At 39.1% G+C, this 22075-nt stretch overlaps 1 protein-coding gene across 1 annotated transcript in view; it reads left to right on the top strand.

Moving 5' to 3' along the window:
* The first annotated feature begins 11261 nt into the window (after window positions 1-11261).
* Window positions 11262-22075, top strand: part of BMT2 (base methyltransferase of 25S rRNA 2 homolog) — a 78028-nt gene continuing 67214 nt past the window's right edge. The window contains exon 1 of the mRNA XM_027539568.1: window positions 11262-11525. Within this exon, the coding sequence (XP_027395369.1) occupies window positions 11366-11525 (160 nt within the window). The 5' untranslated portion in view covers window positions 11262-11365. The remainder of the gene's footprint in view (window positions 11526-22075) is intronic.

Below are 22075 nucleotides of genomic sequence, written 5' to 3'. Positions count from 1 at the left end.
ATTTTAGAATGAACCACCACCTCTTTTCTTGTTATGAGTTAAAATTATAACAAGCAAAATGGCTTTACTATTATTCACTTTCCCATCTTTGTCTTCTCCATCACATAGCATTTAGTCTTTATCCTCAAAATCCATATCATATGATGACTGGTTAATTTGTTTTTTAAAAAGGTCAAAATGTTCCTTCTAATGGTATTTATCTTTTAATAAAGGAAGATAGGAATTAGGAATATCTTTAAGATGCAAAGGCTGGAAAGGATGTAGAGTGGAAACGTAATAAGAAAGAAAAGGAGAAGTATAAAATCACCATATAAAAGCCCCAAGCGTCCAATTTAAACTATATTGCTTTAGATTATCTAGGTCACAATTTTTCTTTGCTTAATTTCTCTACTTCAAAGTGCTATGTCACTGACTATAGGTTTTTTTTTCAATTGAGCGAAGTTAATTACTATGACTGTTTTATAAACCTCAAATGACAATTTTTTATAGGCTAAAATCAACTTAGATAAATATTTTAAAATAATTAACAAACAAAAGATTTACCCCATCAATGCTTTTCCTAAAACATGTAAAGTGAACGAAAGGGTAAAACAAAAATGTATCATACTTCTCTTCAACTAGTCTGCCACTAGTTATCTTTAACTAGACTGATACTTTAATGGGAATTTTTTTTTTTTCCATTTAGGAAAACATATTCTAAAATTAACTAGCGCATATTTTAATTCAACAGAAAAATCCAGTCTCTATCACCATTGACTTCTAGGAATTAATCCAAATCATGAATTTAAAATGCTGCCTGTCATTTTCTATCTTAAAGTCATGGGCACTGTTAAGAGACATATTCAAGAATTATTTGATATCTCTTTCAATTTTATATATCTTCTCATTTAATGGATATGCCAAGCCCTTTCTATTTTTACACTAAATTTATCTAGGCAGCAACATAACTAGTTTGTATCAAATTTACACTTGCTTTATTTTATAAATAGCACATAAATAAGAATTCCACTGGTTTGCATCCTCTAACTAGTAACTGCAAACTTTATGAAAATACAATCTCTCTTTTTTTGCAACTGAAGACACAATATCTAGCAGAATGTCTGGCATATAATAGGTGCCACGTATAGGTGGCTCAGACGATAAAGCATCTGTCTACAATGCGGGAGACGTGGGTTCGATCCCTGGGTCGGGAAGATTCTCCGGAGAAGGAAATGGCAACCCACTCCAGTGCTCTTGCCCAGAAAATCCCATGGACGGAGGAGCCTGGTGTCCATGGGGTCGCAAAGAGTCGGACACGACTGAGCGACTTCACTTTCACTTTCATATTATTTTTAACAGAATATACAATAGAGAACATACATTTAAAGTGTATAGTGTGATAAATGTTTACATCTGTATAGACTCATAAAACTATCACCAAAATCAGGATAATAAACATATCCATTATCCTCAAAAGTTTCTTTATGCTCCCTTTTAATCCCTCCTATCATGACTACTGATCCACTTTCTGTCACTATGGATTAGTTTGCATTTTCTAGATTCCTATGTAAGTGAAACCATAAAGTATGTTTTGTTTTCTCTCTAGCTTCTTTCACTCAGCTTAATTATTTTGAGATTAATTTGTGCTGTGTGAATCAATAGTTATTTCTTGTTACTGCTGACTAGTATTCTATTGTATGGCTAAATCATAGCTTGTTTATCCATTCATCTGTTGAGAGACATTTGTTTCATTTGGGACTCTTGCACATTAACCTTCTGTGAACATTCATGTATGTCTTTATAAAGATATATGCTTTCATTTCTCTTGGGTAAATACTTAGGAGTGGTATGGCTGGATCATATGGTAGGTGTATGTATAGTTTTTTAAAGTGAAGTTGCTCAGTCATGTCCGACTCTTTGCGACCCCATGGACGGTAGCCTACCAGGCTCCACGGTCCATCAGATTTTCCAGGCAAGATTACTAGAGTGGGATGCCATTTCCTTCTCCAGGGGATCTTCCCAACCCAGGGATCAAACCTGGGTCTCCTGAATTGCAGACAGATGCTTTACTGTCTGAGCCACTAGGGAAGCCCCAAGTTATATCGCTCAGTTGTGCCCTACTCTTTGCAACCCCGTGGACTGTAGCCTACCAGGATCCTCTGTCTACAGGATTTTCCAAGCAAGTGTACTGGAGGGGGTTACTATTTCCTTCTCCAGGGGATCCTCCCGACTCAGGAATCGAACCCGGGTTTCCTGTACTGTAAGCAGACGTTTTACTGTCTGAGTCACAGAGAGTGTCAAACCATTTCCAAAAGTAATCACATCATTTAACATTTGCACCTGCATTGTGTGAGAATTCTCCTTCCTCTATGTTCAAGCCAAAAATTGGCATGGGCAAACTTATAAAATTTAGTCATTAGCATTGATGTGTAGTGGTAGCTCTCTGATTTTAATTTGCTTTCCCCTGATGACCAATCAAGATTGCTGGGAGAAATATCAATAACCTCAGATATGCAGATGACACCACCCTTATGGCAGAAAGTGAAGAAGAACTAAACATCATCTTGAGGAAAAAGAAAGAGGAGAGTGAAAAAGTTGGCTTAAAGCTCAACATTCAGAAAACTAAGATCACGGCATCTGGTCCCATCACTTCATGGCAAATAGATGGGGAAACAGTGGAAACAGGGGCTGACTTTATTTTGGGGGGCTGCATAATCACTGCAGATGGTGACTGCAGCCATGAAATTAAAAGACACTTACTCTTTAGAAGGAAAATTATAACCAACCTAGATAGCATATTAAAAAGCAGAGACATTACTTTGCCAACAAAGGTCCGTCTAGTCAAGGCTATGGTTTTTCCAGTGGTCATGTATAGATGTGAGAGTTGGACTATAAAGAAGCTGAGTGCCAAAGAATTGATGCTTTTGAACTGTGGTGTTGGAGAAGACTCTTGAGACTCCCCTGGACTGCAAGGAGGTCCAACCAGTCCATTCTAGAGGAGATCAGTCCTGGGTGTTCATTGGAAGGACTGATGTTAAAGCTGAACTCCAATATTTTGGCCACCTCATTCAAAGAGCTGACTCATTTGAAAAGATGCTGACACTGAGAAAGATTGAAGGCAGGTGGAGAAGGGGACGACAGAGGATGAGATGGTTGGATGGCGTCACCGACTCAATGGACATGAGTTTGGGTAGACTCTGGGAGTTGGTGATGGACAGGGAGGCCTGGCGTGCAGCAGTCCACAGGGTCGCAAAGAGCTGGACACGACTGAGCGACTAAACTGAACTGAATGACCAATGATATTGAGTACTTTTCCATGAACTTTTTGCCAATTATTAGCCCAATTCAAGGTCATAAAGATTTTTATCTAAAAGTTTTGGTGTTAGGTTTTATATTTAGGTCTGTTTTCTATTTTGAGTTAATTTTTATAAATGGTATGAGGTAGGGATTGAAGGACATTGTTTTGCACATGGATGTCCAATTTTTCTAGTAACATTTGTCAAAAACACTATCCTTTCTCCACCAAGTGAGCTTTGCAACTTTGTGGAAAAATCAGTTATCTGTACATGTATGTGTCTATTTCTGAATGTTCTTTCCTGTTTCATTGATCTGTTTGTTTCTCTTTAAGCCAATACAGACTCTTGATTATTTTGGCCATATACTAAGTCTTGAGATCTCCAACTTTGTTCTCCATTTTCAAAGTTGTTTTGAACCTTCTGGTTTTTGCTGGGGTTTTTCCCCCCATATGAACTTTAGAATCACTTGTCAGTTTCTACCAAAAGAATGACTTGGATTTTGATTGGGGTTTCCTTGAATCTTTACATCAATTTAGGGAAAATTGACATCCTAACAATACTGAGACTTTTGACCTATGGCTGAATACATCTTTACTGAATAAAAGAAGAATTTTTGAAGTTCAGTTTTAGAATAAAGAATTTTCAGAACTCTAGGTAAATTAGAAATATCATTTTTATTAAAATTTTATGGCTGGAACTTTTGATTTGGCTTTCAAAAAAAATTCTAATTGTATTTTTAAAATTATGGGGAAATACAGTTGACTTTGGGAAATGTATTGTGGTTGCTTCCTTCTTTGACATATAACATCTTGTAATTTCAAATCTAGTATGAGATCTGTGTATGAGATCTATGTATGAGATCTGTGTTTTCTAAAGACCTTTCCTTTAGGACAAGAAAAATGAAAGATGATTCAGTGACAAGCTATTAAAATCTAGAGGGAGACTGATGCACATTCAATAAAGGAAAGTCTAAATCTAGTTTCCAGCATCCAGGAAAATTTTATCAAGTCCCTTAAAAACAAATGATACCTATCACATTTATTTGCTTTTGTAATTCTTTAACCATTCAAAACATTTTCAGTTTATGATTTTCTTTTATTCAGACAACTGTGAAGTAAGAACAAGTCACCGTCATTGGCAGTAGAGGAAGGTAAGGAACCCAATAGAGAACAGATCACCAAAAGTCACAGTGACGGCTAGTGAAAACTGCCTTCAGGTCAACTAATTCTCTTCTGAGATGTTTCCTCACTAGACATTTCTATACAAAAAACAGGGCTCACTCCAGCTGTTCAAATAGACAAGGCACTTCTTTAAGGATGTCAGTTGTCCCCTCAATCTCCAGAAGGACCAGTGAGGAAGACTTACAGACCACCCAGCCTGGATCTACACCTAAGTCAGACCCAGCAACTAATGTCCTAGGTCAGATCTCACTGTCAGCTACTAATGTGTTAGCTCTCACCTCACTGTTTTTTGGCTTAAAGAGCAAATGTTGGACAGTAGAAGATAGGACTTCAGTTGCTATTATCCTAAAAGACCCACACCAGCACAGTCTCCCTAAAGAAATCAAAAGTTTCCCTGTAGCTTCTGCTTCATTGTTCTGCTCTTTTCTGAACAGACAGCTCATTCCAGAGAATATGATTAGCAGAGTCTGGTCATTGCTTTAGGCCTGCATTCATAATAGTGGAAATTCCCCAGACATAAAAATGATGTTTAAAAGGCACTGAGTAGCCTCAACATGGCAAGGTACATCTCACAAAGCATTCTTAAAATCAATGTGAGTCATAGAATTACAGTGGTTTGGGGTTGAAAGAGATCTTTTAAATTGCCAGTGTTTTCTAAATTTTAAGCCATGACTCATTAAAACACCATAAAAATCAATGGAGTGTGCTCCAAAGTTTTTTTTTTTTTAAACTTTGGAGCAACTAAATAGACATTTCTCCAAAGAAGACATACAGATGGCTAACAAACACATGAAAAGATGCTCAACATCACTCATTATCAGAGAAATGCAAATCAAAACCACTATGAGGTACCATTTCATGCCAGTCAGAATGGCTGCGATCCAAAAGTCTACAAGCAATAAATGCTGGAGAGGGTGTAGAGAAAAGGGAACCCTCTTACACTGTTGGTGGGAATGCAAACTAGTACAGCCACTATGGAGAACAGTGTGGAGATTCCTTAAAAAACTGGAAGTAGAACTGCCTTATGATCCAGCAATCCCACTGCTGGACATACACACTGAGGAAACCAGAATTGAAAGAGACACGTGTACCCCAATGTTCATCACAGCACTGTTTATAATAGCCAGGACATGGAAGCAACCTAGATGCCCATCAGCAGATGAATGGATAAGAAAGCTGTGGTACATATACACAATGGAGTATTACTCAGCCATTAAAAAGAATACATTTGAATCAGTTCTAATGAGGTGGATGCAATTGGAACCTATTATACAGAGTGAAGTAAGCCAGAAAGAAAAACACCAATACAGTATACTAACACATATATATGGAATTTAGAAAGATGGTAACAATAACCCTGTGTACGAGACAGCAAAAGAGTCACTGATGTATAGATCAGTCTTATGGACTCTGTGGGAGAGGGAGAGGGAGAGGGTGGGGAGATTTGGGAGAATGGCATTGAAACATGTATAATATCATGTATGAAACGAGTCGCCAGTCCAGGTTCGATGCACGGTACTGGATGCTTGGGGCTGGTGCACTGGGACAACCCAGAGGGAGGGTATGGGGAGGGAGGAGGGAGGAGGGAGGAGGGTTCAGGATGGGGAGCACGGGTATACCTGTGGTGGATTCATTTTGATGTTTGGCAAAACTAATACAATATTGTAAAGTTTAAAAATAAAATAAAATTAAAAAAAGAAAAAAAAATAGAATTGTAAATATCACCATGGATTGCACTTAGGGAAGGTAAGTATTGTCTGGTGATAAAACATTTGTCCTAATTATATATGTGTGTCTCTATATATGTATATGTACAATATAGATATACATATGTGTAATATATATTTGTATATACAATATATATTTATATATGCACATTTTACATCAGGACTTGGGATGTGTGTGTGTGTGTGTGTGTGTATATATATATATGGGATATATGTACATACATATACATATATCCCAAGCCCCGATGTAAGATGCATTTTTTACTATGAGTCATGGTGAACACAAAAACTTGAAAAACACTAGTCTAATCCAACCTCTTCATTTACATTAAAAGGAGAAAAAATAAGGCTCAGAAAATCAAGCACCTTGCTCTGGTAGTTAACGTAAAGGCGGAATCAAGATTCAGAAAATCTCTCAGTCCTACTCTTATTATAAGGACAACATCCATCACCTGGAAGAATACTTCCCATTTCCTAGGTGAATCTCCTCCTACATTAGCCTTGCTGTGGTAATGAAATGAACTTTATAATTAGTATCTCACAAAAATATTGTAAACTTCATAGTTGCATTTGTGAGGCAATAGTTAATGGTTACCACTTGCTGTAATTCGGAGAAGGCAATGGCACCCCACTCCGGTACTCTTGCCTGGAAAATCCCATGGATGGAGGAGCCCGGTAGGCTGCAGTTCATGGGGTCGCTAAGAGTCGGACATGACTGAGCGACTTCACTTTCATTTTCACTTTCATGCGTTGGAGAAGGAAATGGCAACTCACTCCAGTGTTCTTGCCTGGAGAATCCCAGAGACGGGGGAGCCTGTTGGGCTGCCGTCTATGGGGTCGCAGAGAGTCGGACACGACTGAAGTGACTTAGCATGCATGCACTTGCTGTAATTAATTCTAGTCAACACATTCTACATATTAACTATGGAAAGACAGTTAATCTGTGTTATTTTAAAGATTTTTATGTTGGCAGATATGTTAATTATAGGGAAGACATTGTACCAGTAACTATAAACAAATATTTAAAGAAAATAATTTTATTTTCAATAAATAGAAAGAAATCTAAAGTAATGATCTGTCATGCTGAAGGGAAATACACCACTGAAATTTTTTTCTTGCCAGTTCAGTTCTCAGCTATGTTTGTTTCTATCAAAAACATTAAATACATTTTCCAAAAAAAAAGTTTCTATAATTTGAAATGAAATATGAAAAGCAAAAGCTTTTCAACGGTTTCTCTAAATGTGCCAAATTAATGATACATCTACATTTTGAAAGCTTGAATTACTAGAAGAAAAGTACTTAAACTTCATGGATATTTTTATATTAATAGGTAAAAGCTATAAAAATAATATGTAAATATTTTTAATAATATAGCTTTTTATTTTTCTTGTCTTTATTTTAACTGAATTGCTAAAAATTCTATTTCTAAATAGCCATGAGCTGAATATTTGCCCAGCTTGGAATATCTCTTTCTTCAATAATAACAAGTCTTTTGCACTATTGTACACCATTGTGTATTTTGTAACTATAAATTTAATACTAATACTTCTATTATACATTAAAACCTAAATGCTTTTAAGATTTTAATGATAAAGAGGGTCAAAGAGGAATAAAAAATACCAATGATTAATGCTTTCGATAAAGAACCCTAATTTCTATTGTGCAACCTTCTCCCTCCTACAGGAAAACTCAATAAATGCAGCAATGAAAAGTACACTTTTGCAAAGTATGCCCAGAATCTTTATATTTGCTAGCTCAGTGCCACCACCCAGATTTTGATGTGGTTTTTTCAAGTTTACTTTTCATCATCATTAATACGTTTTGAATTCATTCTGAAAATAGAATGCACTTTATTTTTACATGTTGACTCTTCTCATTGTCTATGGGAATTTAGTTTCCTTACAAAGAAGACATACTGTTCATTGGGTTCTCAAGGCAAGAGAACCCCCTTTATTTTGGGGGGCTCCAAAATCACTGCAGATGGTGACTGCAGCCATGAAATTAAAAGACACTTACTCCTTGGAAGGAAAGTTATGACCAACCTAGATAGCATATTCAAAAGCAGAGACATTACTTTGCCAACAAAGGTCCGTCTAGTCAAGGCTATGGTTTTTCCAGTAGTCATGTATGGATGTGACAGTTGGATTGTAAAGAAAGCTGAGTGCCGAAGAATTCATGCTTTTGAACTGTGACGTTGGAGAAGACTCTTGAGAGTCCCTTGGACTGCAAGGAGATCCAACCAGTCCATCCTAAAGGAGATCAGTCCTGGGTGTTCATTGGAAGGGCTGACGTTTAAGCTGAACCTCCAATACTTTAGCCACCTAATGTGAAGAACTGACTCATTGGAAAAGACCCTGATGCTGGGAAAGATTGAAGGCAGGAGGAGAAGGGGATGACAGAGGATGAGATGGTTGAATGGCATCACCAATTCAATGTACATGAGTTTGAGTAAACTCCAGGAATTAGTGATGGACAGGGAGGCCTGGCATGCCACAGTCCATGGGGTCACAAAGAGTCCGACATGACTGAGCAACTGAACTGAACTGAACAAAGAAAACAAGTTATTTTTCTTGCCAAGGATATTTTCCTATACTCAGTTCAATTCAGTCACTCAGTCGTGTCTGACTCTCTACAGTCCGTGAGGTCGAAAAGAGTCAGACACAACTGAGTGCACATACACACACAAAAATTCATGTGCTAGTAGTAGCATGGAGGGAAAAATTCTTTTAACTACAATTCAGTACAAATGAAATTTAATACTCTCTTTATGACTGTGTGTGTGTTAGTCACTCACTCATGTCCGACTCTTGACAACCCCATGAATTGTAGCCCGCCAAGCTCCTCTGTCCATGGAATTTTCCAGGCAAGAATATTGGAGTGGGTTGCCATTCCCTTCTCCAGGGGAGAAGGGATTGAACCAACCCAGGGATTGAACCTGGGTCTCCTGCATTGCAGGAAGATTCTTTGTGGTCTGATCCACCAGGGAAGCCAATTCAGTACAAATGAAATTTGATGCTGTCTTTACTATGATTATAACTTTCCAATATTTGCACCTCTTTCTGCCTTCAATAAATATTAAAATATGGAAAGAGCGAAACGATGCTGTCTTCTCAAGTTCCTCTTTTTCCCAAATGAAATCTCCTCCCACTCCAAATAAGATCCCATGCTGCTGCTGCTAAGTCGCTTCAGTCGTGTCTGACTCTTAGCGATCCCATGGACTGCAGCCTACCAGGCTCCTCTGTCCATGGGATTTTCCAGGCAAGAGTACTGGAGTGGGTTGCCACTGCCTTCTCCATAAGATCCTATATTCTCATTTTATTTGGAGAAGGGCATGACAACCCACTTCACTATTCTTGCCTGGAGAATCCCATGGACAGAGAAGCCTGGTGGGCTATGGTCCCCAGGTTCTCAAATCAAAGACTCTGACACAACTGAATCAACTTAGTACGCACGCATTCTCATTTTATTAGGCATGTCTGTGTAATTTCTCCTCATAACTACAATTAGTTCTTATGAAGTTTATCTGTGTTTGATGTGCTTCTTCACTGAGGGTAGGGACATATCTTTCATCTTAAATTTCACCAATCTTCTGCCTTCACTTCCACACTCTCCCTCCTCCTATGTTCTGGAGACTGTATAATGCTACCTTTTTCAAGATCTCATTATTCAGAAGGTGGCATACAAAATGGTTACACAATGCAGGCCTCATTTATATTTATAAAATTACTGATCAGATTGTTATTGCAACAATTTCCAAACATCATGTAACCAACTGCAGTGCGGTGGGTGGGGTGGGAACACTATAGCCTAACACAATTCATTAAGGGACCTCAGCTGGTTGAATCTCTGAAACTCCAGCAGCCTCAGTACCACTTGAAAGCTAATGTGTTCCTCCTTTCTAGGACAGAACTCAATAACCATATTCCCCATAAGCTTCTCATGAGAAGAGAGAAGAGGAAGGAGGTAGAACAGGTTGCCAAATCCACTTTGGCACTCTGCCTAGATTAACCCAACCATTTAAAAGGCAGCAAGTTACCCATGCCAACATTAAAAGTGCTCAGAGTTCTGATGCGAATTCTGATGCGAATTAGACCAAAGCAGGCTTTCTCTGACACCCAGGCCACCACAGACGTTCTCAAGGGCATCTGTTATGGATTCTCTAGCTTTCCTTTCCCCTCTTTCATCTTATATTGCTTTTTATTGCCCCTCTCCTTTCCCCAGTTCCCATGTTTTTCTGCCCAACCCTAGCACTAGAGGCATCACTCACTGCTGGCTCTTGAATTAAACAGTGCTTGGGCTTCCCAGGTGGCACAGTGGTAAAAAATACGCCTGCCAATACCAAAGACTTAGGTTCGATCCCTGGGTCGGGAAGATCCCCTGAGGTAGGAAATGCAACCCACTTCAGCATTCTTGCCTGGAAAATTCCATGGACAGAGGAGCCTGACGGGCTACAGCCCATAGCGTTGCAAGGAGCCGGGCACAACTCAGGACGCACACACTTGGTAGCCAGACCTCTTTCTGTGCCTACCAAAGCATCCATGCCTGGGTTCCTTAAAATGTAAAATTCTCGTGCTCCCAAGTCATCTCCTAAGCGCTTCTCAGGGCCACGCAGATAAAGGGAACCTACAACTGACAAGGTGAGGCTGAGGCTCAGATACAGGACCCTGACTGCATCACACCAGAATGTAACTCTCAAGAGGGGAAATGGCTAGAAGACATGAGAAAGCTGGGCGGTAGAAAGATGCCCAACCTAAGCAAACTCAGTCGCGCAAGCGCATGGCTTGCAGCGCGTCTCCCGTGGCCTCATCACAGCGCCTGCGCACAGGATCCCTGGAGCGGCGGGGAAGGGAGAGAAGCTGTCGGGCCTAGAGCTCCCACTGCCTCAGCAACCTCAGCCTGCAAACCCCGCCTCCTTCAGCTGCTCGCCTTCCCAAACAAGCGGGTGTGGCCTAGCGCTCTCCGTCTATTGGCCTTTGGCCTTTTCCGTTTCCGCCCAGCCCTCCAGAGTCCACCAATCAGCTTGTGCATTTGAGTAAGTGGCCACCTCCTAGGCAGCCGCTCTGATTCCTCTGCCTCCTCCCGCTGCTGCCTCCGCTGCTGCCTCCTCCTTCCCCACCTCCTCCGTCAGGCGGGCGTCTGCGGGGGCCCGAGGGGCGGCGGCGGCGGCGGCGGCAGCAGCGATATGGAGCCGGGGCCCGGCGGCCGAAGCGCTGCTCGCGGGCACGGGGCCGGACCCGCGAGCACTCCGCCGCCTAGGGAGCAGGAGCGGAAGCTGGAGCAGGAGAAGCTCTCCGGGGTGGTAAAAAGCGTCCACCGGCGGCTCCGCAAGAAGTACCGGGAAGGTAAACAGCGAACGGAGCGGGGGGAAGGGGAGGCCTCGTCGCCCCCGGCCCCTTGTCAACCTCTCCCCTCCCCCAAGGGGCCACCATTACAACCTGAAGGAGCTGCACGTCAGCCCCTGCCAGGGCCGCTCTCCCAGGCCAGGACGCCCCCTTCTCGGTCGAGTCCTCGGTTCGGCTTCAGGCGCCCTCCTCCCGCCCCCTTTTCTTCGAGGGCCCTTCAGGAGAGTTCCAGGCCTGTGAAGGAGCCGAGTCCCCACCTCCCCCATTCCCTGTCCCCAGCCTGGGTGCTGAGATTGTTGTCACCACACACAAGCACCCAGACCCTCAACACAGGAGGTGGAGGTCGATCGTTACGAGAGACTAGAAGCTAAAACACGAAGTCAGGTAGAAATCCATTCGAGAAAGATGGACTGGAAGAAGCGCAAGTTGACCACCCTGCGCTTTGATCAGCCTGTTTGATTTGTTGCCGCGTTTGACCCCCTTACTACCTCATTCCTGCGGGTTTAGCCCGGGCCGGAGCTTCCTCGCATTGGCTTCCAGGGCTGCGAAGTCAGCAGGCCTTTTAGCTGACTGGATTTCACCTAAGGGGGAGGGGCTCCATCCTTGCCACCCCCCGCCCCCCCATCCCGTTCTTTAAATGCTGGATCTTAGTGTTTATTTAGGCGGGAGAGAAAGAGATCTGGGGCAGATTCTTAAAATATTCTTTAGATATGAATAGTATGTAACGACTAAGCCTCCAAAGGGTACCCCGCGAAACAGGCCATCGCTGGGAACCCCTCTTACGGAAGATCTTGAGCAAAGGAGAAGCCATAGTAGCTTTTGCTTGGGCCTGAGAAGTGTTTATAGTTGGGATCTACAGTTATATTTGGTGTTTTAAAATACAAGCTTTTTTACAGAACTATTTTATAAGAAACTGACAGTGAAAATTCCCAGTTTTTTCATATGCTCAGGAGACATTTCTTCTAAAGATCAAAACGAGGGATAATTTTCTTGGTTTCTTCTGGCTTTAGCTTAATTGCACATTGAGAAGTCAGCAGTCTTCTAGTGGTTGTCTTATACTTGGTTAAGCTTGGATTAGAAGCAAACTTATGACAGTGGGAAGGAACAGATAGCTAAGATAATGTTACTTTTGAGTTACAAACACTTTTCAATTACTCTGGAAGAGTAAAACTAAGTATCTTTTGTTCTTTTGAATGTAGGTGATGTGTTTCATTTTTCAAACTTTAAAGTTTTTTTCCCCTTGACAACTCAAGGCTCGATTTTTTAATAGCTGCTTAAATAGTAATCCTAAAAAATAGCCTATAGTTATTGTTTAATAGTTAGCAATAGAGACTTATCAGGCATATTGAGACATTGAAATTTGTTTTTTTAAAGAATGCTTTAACCCCAACCCACAATTTATTCAATAATAAGTAGTTACTATAGCAACGATTGCATCATTCTTGATATTCAGAGAATGCACTTACATAATGGCATTCAATAGGTTCTTGTGTTGTTTGGAAAAATGAGGAAATAAATGGACACACTTTATTGTGTATTTTGTGCAAACTTAAGTACCTCTTTTTAAAGAAAAAAATGGATAGCATATAATTCCATTTCCATTTTTACCTTTTTAAAATAATTTGATTATTCGTTATTAATTCATTCAAAAATTAGGTGTCATCGTGTCTTCAAGTGCTGTTTGTTCTCTCTTAGTTCCCGCATGTTGAAGCATGTGTTTAAGCCTGAATATTAACCAAGAGAACACTTGTTTATAATGAGAATTAGTATTTGGAAGTTACCAGAGCTAGGATAGATACATGTAGTTCATAAGTGAATGATACAGTTTGCTTTAGGGCAGGTAAAGTCCTGGCAGTCTGTAAGCATATGACTGAGACTGTTTTTTAGGTGTTTTTTTTTTAAATTTTATTTTATTTTTAAACTTTACATAATTGTATTAGTTTTGCCAAATATCAAAATGAATCCGCCACAGGTATACATGTGTTCCCCATCCTGAACCCTCCTCCCTCCTCCCTCCCCATACCATCCCTCTGGGTCGTCCCAGTGCACTAGCCCCAAGCATCCAGTATCCTGCATCGAACCTGGACCTGGACTGGCATCTCGTTGAATTCCACCAATGATCTAGACTTTTCTGGGTTTTAATGATATACAAAGCCCCATCAGTGAACTAGCAAAGTAAAAGGTCCTAAAAAGCATGCCCTTTCTATCTTTATTTCTGACATGTAGGTCAAGACTTGTGATTTGACAAAAATCTGTGAAAATGCCACCTGAAAAAGTCTGATTTTTCACATAATAATACCAAAGAAGTAGTGCTTTATTAATTTAGTGCTTTACTTTGAGGTCTTACTGTCATTATAGTGTCATTTGCAGGTCTTCTCTGGTTATAAAATAATAATACAAATGGTGCTGTGTCAGGTTACAAAGGCCTATTTAATCAGTAACATGCCTGTACTGTAATACCAATAATTATGGAAACTGTACTCCTTTTATAACAATATTCCTATCAGAAAATACAGTGAAAATTCCAGCATAGAATCTTTGAATGTTAAACTAGAAGGAACTTTAGTGATTCCCAAACATGAATAAACAGTAAACTCATATGGGTACCTTTTAGAAAATTACTCCATTCCACCTCAGATGTACAATTTCAGAACCCCTGTCAATGGTGCTTGGAAATTTGTCAGCCAGATTTTCAAGTGATAATCTAAATGACTTCCTTTGTTTTTACACATGAGTGAGCTGAGTCCTAAAAAATAGTAAAATAACTTGCTTGAAATTTGGATAGTTCATCATTAGCACCAAACATATTTTATGAGATTTTAACAGATTTTATGAGATTAATGTTCCCCCCCGTCCCCCGCCCAGTTCAAAGCCTAATGGTGTCTCCAAATGTTCTTAAAGTGGGAGGGAAAATGAGAAGCGTGAAGTAGCCCTAAAATTTGTGTTGGGTAAAAGGATGTAAATTGATGAGAATGGGGCAGTCCCTGGAGTAATAGGTATGATTTGCTGAGTTAGAGCTATGTGAAGCGTGGGTTTCTTCTGGAGTGACGACATCAGAGAAGAAAATAAATTGGGGTAGAATGAAAGAAGAGGCAAAACATTCACTAGATAGTAAAAGACAGGAGTGGGACCTGGATAATGAGTGTAGTGTTGGATAATACAGTTTTCCCTTTCCTTATCTTTGATAGTGGAATTGAAAATCAAGCAGGAATAATACTGAAAATAAGGTTGGTAGAAAAAAGTTTCTCTCCACCTTTCCTAGTGCATTTCTGCAAACTGATGCTTGTTGTGGCAATGAGCAGGCTTGTGGTCGGGGGTCCTGGATAAGATTGTGAAGACTAGCACTTAAGTTTAACGCACTCTTTTCTTTTAACACTTTTCCTCTCTCTGCTCCATTTTACTGCCTGTCCTCTGTCAGCACTTAGAGATCCTTTGCCTATTTGTATAAGAGTAAAGTGAGAATTGGAGATAAAGGTCAGTGTTGCAGGCAGTGCTGATATCTGAAGTAGTTACCGAAAGGAAATGGTGAGGAAATGTTTAGCAATGGAGATGAGAAGGAGTGTTTCTAGTGTCAGTCATTTATAGATAAAGGATTGAGTTTATATAAATGGAAACCTTTATTTTTTTAACCTATTTTGTGAATGTCTTTAGCAGTTTTCATCAATTTAATTGTCTCTGAATTTACTTTTTCTGCATGCCAAAGCGGGTTAAAACAGTTTGTCACATAGATCCGGGCAGGTTATCAGTCAGAAAAATATTAAAATGCATGTTAACCTGTTAACAATGATCTTCTCAAGACATAGGATAATGGGTGATCTTTATTATACTTTTCTACATTTAAAAAAATCAGTGTTACTAGTAGCAGTGATAATATTTTAAAAGTAGTTAGAATAAATTGGATAGGTTACTGATACTGAAACAGAAAAGAAGAACACAGAATAGGTTGATTTTGTAGACTAAGTCAGGAAAATGTGTTACAAAGGTTAACAGCTGTGAGCAGCATTTTAAGAGTCAGCTACTAAATAGCCTAGTATAGATGTTCAATTCTTATTGATTATTCAAATTATTCTCCTTGTTTAAGACAAAGGATACTGCAACAGCAGTTTAGGATAAGCTGCTCATTTGTGATTGATTTTTCCTTAGCATACAGCTAAAACAAGAGAATTGTAGGGGGAAGGGAAAAACCTTTGATTTAGAAATAATTTTAAACTAAAATCAAAAGGTCTAAAAGTGAAAGAATAAATGTATTATTAGCATTTTTTCATGAAACAAAGTTTTGAAATTACTTTTAAAATTAGAATAACAGACTGTGTTTTTAGTTGCACTTTCCTAATTTTTTTCTCCTTTGGGGGCTTTCAATACTGCTTTAAGTTACTGACCAACTCTTTGACCCCAAGACACTTTAACAGATTCCCTTTGTTTTACTTTTTTTTTTTTTTAATCAAGTGATGTTTAACTCTTTTTTTCTTTACATGTTCTTTTCTGATTCTGATACAGAATCTGAAAGCACTGTTTTTTATCGATGGAATCTTTGCTCAATCACCAAATGAGTAAGTTGAAAACTGTCCACAGAAAGGAGAGTCTCCTAGTTGCGTTAGGAGAGTTTGAACTGCATTTCTAGCAGGGAAAGAAAAATGAAAAAAATATAATAATCAGTCACTTCATGGGAAATAGATGGGGAGACAGTGAAAACAGTGTCAGACTTTATTTTTGGGGCTCCAAAATCACTGCAGATGGTGATTGCAGCCATGAAATTAAAAGACGCTTACTCCTTGGAAGGAAAGTTATGACCAACCTAGATAGCATATTCAAAAGCAGAGACATTACTTTGCCAACAAAGGTCCGTCTAGTCAAGGCTATGGTTTTTCCCGTGGTCATGTATGGATGTGAGAGTTGGACTGGGAAGAAAGCTGAGTGCAGAAGAATTGATGCTTTTGAACTGTGGTGTTGGAGAAGACTCTTGAGAGTCCCTTGGACTGCAAGGAGATCCAACCAGTCCATCCTAAAGGAGATCAGCCCTGGGATTTCTTTGGAAGGAATGATGCTAAAGCTGAAACTCCAGTACTTTGGCCACCTCATGTGAAGAGTTGACTCATTGGAAAAGACTCTGATGCTGGGAGGGATTGGGGGCAGGAGGAGAAGGGGACGACAGAGGATGAGATGGCTGGATGGCATCACTGACTCGATGAATGTTAGTCTCAGTAAACTCCGGGAGTGGTGATGGACAGTGAGGCCTGGAGTGCTGCGCTTCATGAGGTCGAAAAGATTCGGACACGACTGAGCGACTGAACTGAATTGAACTGAACACTGGAAGATAAAGGGAACTTAGATAAACTCAGTGAGGGACACATAGTAACTATTGATTTTGTTATTTTTAGTCACCTTGTAGTAAGGTATCTTTTTAGGAAATTTTTACATTTTAAAATGTAAAAACCAACAGTATTGGTATAGATCCTTTGATTTTGGGGGAAAAAAATGTAACAACAAATCACTGCAGATGGTGATTGCAGCCATGAAATTAAAAGACGCTTACTCCTTGGAAGGAAAGTTATGACCAACCTAGATAGCATATTCAAAAGCATATGGGTATCAACCTTGATTCCACATTAGTATTGCCTGTGGAACTTTATGGAGCACAGGCATCTGTATTATTCTAAAACTCTGTAGATTATACAGTGGGCAAAGGAGTTGAACACCTAGCTAAAGTACAATAGATTGAAGTAGGAAGGAATCTAGATGAAAGTAAATCAGCTAGGAGACTTACACCAATCTATTTTTTAAAGGTTAATAATAGTATAAGTAAAAGTAGTGTTCATGAGAATAGAGAAGGATAAGTCAAATACTTTTTGAAAGTCAGAGTGAACAGTTTTAGTGAAAGTAAAGAGTCGATGATGCCAAGATTTCTTGCCTGGAAAGATATAAGTAGCCATTTCCAGCCAGTTTGTTGAGATGGGGGCATGGAGGAAAGAGTAGTTAGGCACGTTGGCTTGTCATATGGTAATGGTAATGATTTAATTCAGATGTATCTCTTGGTAGTAAAGGATTGGAAGCCCTCTTTTAAAGTTTTGAGGGCAGATGAACAGCCCAATGGAGTGATGATAATGTATAACGGAGGATAGACTCTTGGAAGATACCAGTAGTATCTTACTGGTTTTACATAAGTAAGTAAGTATGCTCCTTTATGCTCCCAAGATACCATTACCTTTCCTTTATTGTAGTTACCACTTGTGTGCGTGCTCAGTTGTGTCCAACTCTTTTGCGACCCCATGGACTGTAGCCTACCAGGCTCCTCTGTCCATGGGATTTCCTGGGCAAGAATACTGGAGCAGGTTGCCATTTCCTCCTCCAGGGGAATCTTCCCGACCCAGGGATCAAACCCACGTCTCCTGCATCTCCTTGCATTGGCAGGTGGATTGTTTACCACTGAACCACTTGGGAAGCCGGTAGTTATCACTTACCAGGTCAGTTATCTGTCTTTCCCACTAAATTTAGTTCCTTGAGTAGGAGTCTGCCTTTTTATCTTTATGTCCCTAGTATCTAGCACCTTGCCTTGTAGATAAGGCACACACACAAAAGAAGGAAGCTGATATAGAATATGTCCATGTGGTTTGAATCTAATCTTTTATATTCATAATTTTTAAATTTTAATTTTCAGTACAAATTTTTTGTAATGAATTTATGGTCATATCTTAAGTGAGTATATTAGATTAATTTAGCCTTTTGAAATGGTCCATATTATCATTATTAACATCAGTCCACTTTTTAAATTAAAATTGTCAGTAGGGAGTATAGGTAAAAAAATTTTTTTCTCAAAAAATGTGAACTAATAAGGACATTGTGTGTGGTGTAAGTGTCTGTGTGTGTGTTGGTATGATAATAATTTTGTATATGTCTTTGTATTTATTTATATACTCTAACTTTACACACAAAATTTTTCAACCCCAATACTCATTTCCTAAATTTTTGAGGTGAAGTTTGTGCTGGTTTTAAAATCTAAACATCTGAGAACCACTGATGTCAACTGTACTAATTTATTGTGCTTTATGTGTAGAATCACTGATGCTCATTGCACAGGTTATTTTAGAACCCCATGCCTTTACAGGGACATCTGAGTATTACTTATTCTCATTTATACAGAGATTTCTCTATTTATATGGAAGTTCCTATTCCCAGTTACATAAAAATTAAGTCCCAGAAGATTCTCCATAAGTCCTTTGTTTACACTAAACGGGATCTGTGTGGTGATATGCATTTAGGTAAAGTTGTTTCACAAGGGAATAACAGGTACTGATTCTAACTTTTCTTGATTCTTTCCATCTCTTGTATAGGGTGTATTCAGTGTTTACAGTTTGAATTAACTTTTCATCATAAATATGTTTGTAATAAGAAACAGAAAATGCACCATGGGTCAAATTATATTTATAAATGTGAATTTTTATCCATGCAGTTTTTTGTTTTTGAATTAGATTTGGCTCTTCAGTTTGCCCCAAGCCTCAGTTGCTCTATATATTATTTCACCAGGCTTTTGAGTTTACAGTCTTTCCATAAACCCTTGGTTTTAAGCCATGACTGCACAGTGGATTCATCTGGGGAGCAGTAAAATAAATGACCAGTTCCCACTTCAGACCAATTAAATGAAACGTCTAGGTGAAACCATTGTGTAGCCAGAGTTGAAATCGCTGCCAGGAATCTAACAAATAATGCAGTTGCAGAGGCTAAATCACTACCACCCAGAGACTAAGTAATTGCATTTGACTGACAAAAGACCATTTGTTTGTGGCTAGTAGAGTCAGTGTACTTTGCTTTAGTGCAAAGCTTTGTTCATATCCATGAAAGTTCATAAATTAGAAACTCATTATGAGAAGCAAGGTGGTACAGTGGTGAGGAGCATGGACTTTGGCACTTGACTGCCAGGTTTGATGTGTACCTTTGAGAGGGTTACTTAATCTTTCTGTACTTCAGTTTCCTTGTCTGTAAAGTAAAATACCTGTCAAAATGGGTTGGTATTAGAATTAAATGAGCTAATATTTGTAAGGTACTTAAACAGTATCTGGCATATAGAAAGCATTATTTGTGTTAAATACATACTTTTAAAGATAAAAGGTATAATTGTAACTACCACCTGGATGCATTTAAGGGTACTGAAGATTGAATGGTTCCTGGAATTTCTATCTAGACTGTTCTATAGTGTCTTTCTTCTTCAGTAATAGGATTGCTGAAGCTTTTGTTCTTTATCTTTTTTTTTATTTTTGCCCCCTTTGCTTCCTATATTTCTGTTAATAACATTGTATATGAAAGATCCAACCTTTTGAGCACATTAGAATATTGGATTTTTTCCCTCATCAGAGAAATGACTAGTAGCAGCACGTTAAGTGTAATATGCAAGTTTTTCAGGTGGTTCCTTTGTTTGATTCTCAGGAACGCGTCAACATCAAACATCTTAGATGTTTTTGTGCCATCTTTAGGTTTGATCCAACATCCGCTGGATCATAGAAAAAGCAAGAGAGTTCCAGAAAAACATCTATTTCTGCTTTATTGACTATGCCAAAGCCTTTGACTATGTGGATCACAATAAACTGTGGAAAATTCTTCAAGAGATGGGAATACCAGACCACCTGATGTGCCTCTTGAGAAATTTGTATGCAGGTCAGGAAGCAACAGTTAGAACTGGACATGGAACAACAGACTGGTTCCAAATAGGAAAAGGAGTTCGTCAAGGCTGTATATTGTCACCCTGTTTATTTAACTTATATGCAGAGTACATCATGAGAAACGCTGGACTGGAAGAAACACAAACTGGAATCAAGATTTCTGGGAGAAATATCAATAACCTCAGATATGCAGATGACACCACCCTTATGGCAGAAAGTGAAGAGGAACTCAGAAGCCTCTTGATGAAAGTGAAAGTGGAGAGTGGAAAAGTTGGCTTAAAGCTCAACATTCAGAAAACGAAGATCCTGGCATCTGGTCCCACCACTTCATGGGAAATAGATGGGGAAACAGTGGAAACAGTGTCAGACTTTATTTTTCTGGGCTCCAAAATCACTACAGATGGTGACTACAGCCATGAAATTAAAAGACGCTTACTCCTTGGAAGGAAAGTTATGACCAACCTAGATAGCATATTCAAAAGCAGACATTACTTTGCCAACAAAGGTTCATCTAGTCAAGGCTATGGTTTTTCCTGTGGTCATGTATGGATGTGAGAGTTGGACTGTGAAGAAGGTTGAGCGCCGAAGAATTGATGCTTTTGAACTGTGGTGTTGGAGAAGACTCTTGAGAATCCCTTGGACTGCAAGGAGATCCAACCAGTCCATTCTGAAGGAGATCAGCCCTGGGATTACTTTGGAAGGAATGATGCTAAAGCTGAAACTCCAGTACTTTGGCCACCTCATGGGAAGAGTTGACTCGTTGGAAAAGACTCTGATGCTTGGAGGGATTGGGGACAAGAGGAGAAGGAGACGACAGAGGATGAGATGGCTGGATGGCATCACTGACTTGATGGACGTGAGTCAGAGTGAACTCCGGGAGTTGTTGATGGACAGGGAGGCCTGGCGTGCTGCGATTCATGGGGTTGCAAAGAGTCGGACACGACTGAGCGACTGAACTAACTGAACTGATGACATATTTAATAACTGAAAGGTTGCACCTTTTGACCTTTTTCACCTATTTTGCCTACTCCCCAACCCCCTGCCCTTAGGAACTACCAGTCAGTTCTCTGCATCTATGAGCTTGATTTTTTTTTTTTTTCCCTTCTTATATTCCATGGAACTCTGTCTTTTAATCCATTAATGAATGTACTGTTTTTTCCTAGTTACTATCTTTTCATTGGAAGTAACTTATATTGAATATTCTTTAGTTGTGGCATAGGCTTATGAAGGTGAATTTAGTCAATAATTACAGTTTAATCCTGAGAGTAGGACCAAGTTTCAGAATAATTTGATTCATTGATTTTCATGCTGAATTTGGTTTCACAACTTTAAGTTGCCATCACTTGTGTTTTGAATTATCAGTTTTTTAACTAGGGTTTTTAAAAGTCTAAATGTAAAGAAAGAATATAATAAATAGTCCTGTTAATGCAAACTTTATTTTAGAATTTTATGACAATCACGGGACTTTAAAGATTTGGCAGAGCTTTAACTTGATCTTAAAATGATGTATTTGAACAAATGAATACTGATGTCTTCTCTACATTTATTATTTTAGTCTGACTAGAAAATGTTTATTAACAATTAATGTCAGGTTAGGCTGCAGAACATCTAAATATAATTTTTGAATTGCCCAGATTTCTCTGTGCAATTCTTCCCTTTTCTTCCCTTCCCTTCCCTCCCACCTTCTCTCTCTCTCTCTCTTTTTAACTAAGATTTTTATAGATGCCTGTAAGAAATAAGTAAGAAAATAGGTTATTAATCACAATGATTTTGAGTTGTCACAAGTGCCAGTATATAAAAATCATTATTAGGCTAATTATTAATTAATCGAAAGCACTGATTGATTGAACTTAAATACTTAAGCATTTCTTGTTGAGTAGATCTTTGATGCAGAACTCA

This window comes from Bos indicus x Bos taurus, chromosome 4 (genome assembly GCF_003369695.1).
Source record: "Bos indicus x Bos taurus breed Angus x Brahman F1 hybrid chromosome 4, Bos_hybrid_MaternalHap_v2.0, whole genome shotgun sequence".
Classification (NCBI taxonomy): Eukaryota; Metazoa; Chordata; class Mammalia; order Artiodactyla; family Bovidae; genus Bos; species Bos indicus x Bos taurus.
Note: the sequence above shows the minus strand (reverse complement) of the source record. Positions and strands in the feature narration are given on the sequence as shown.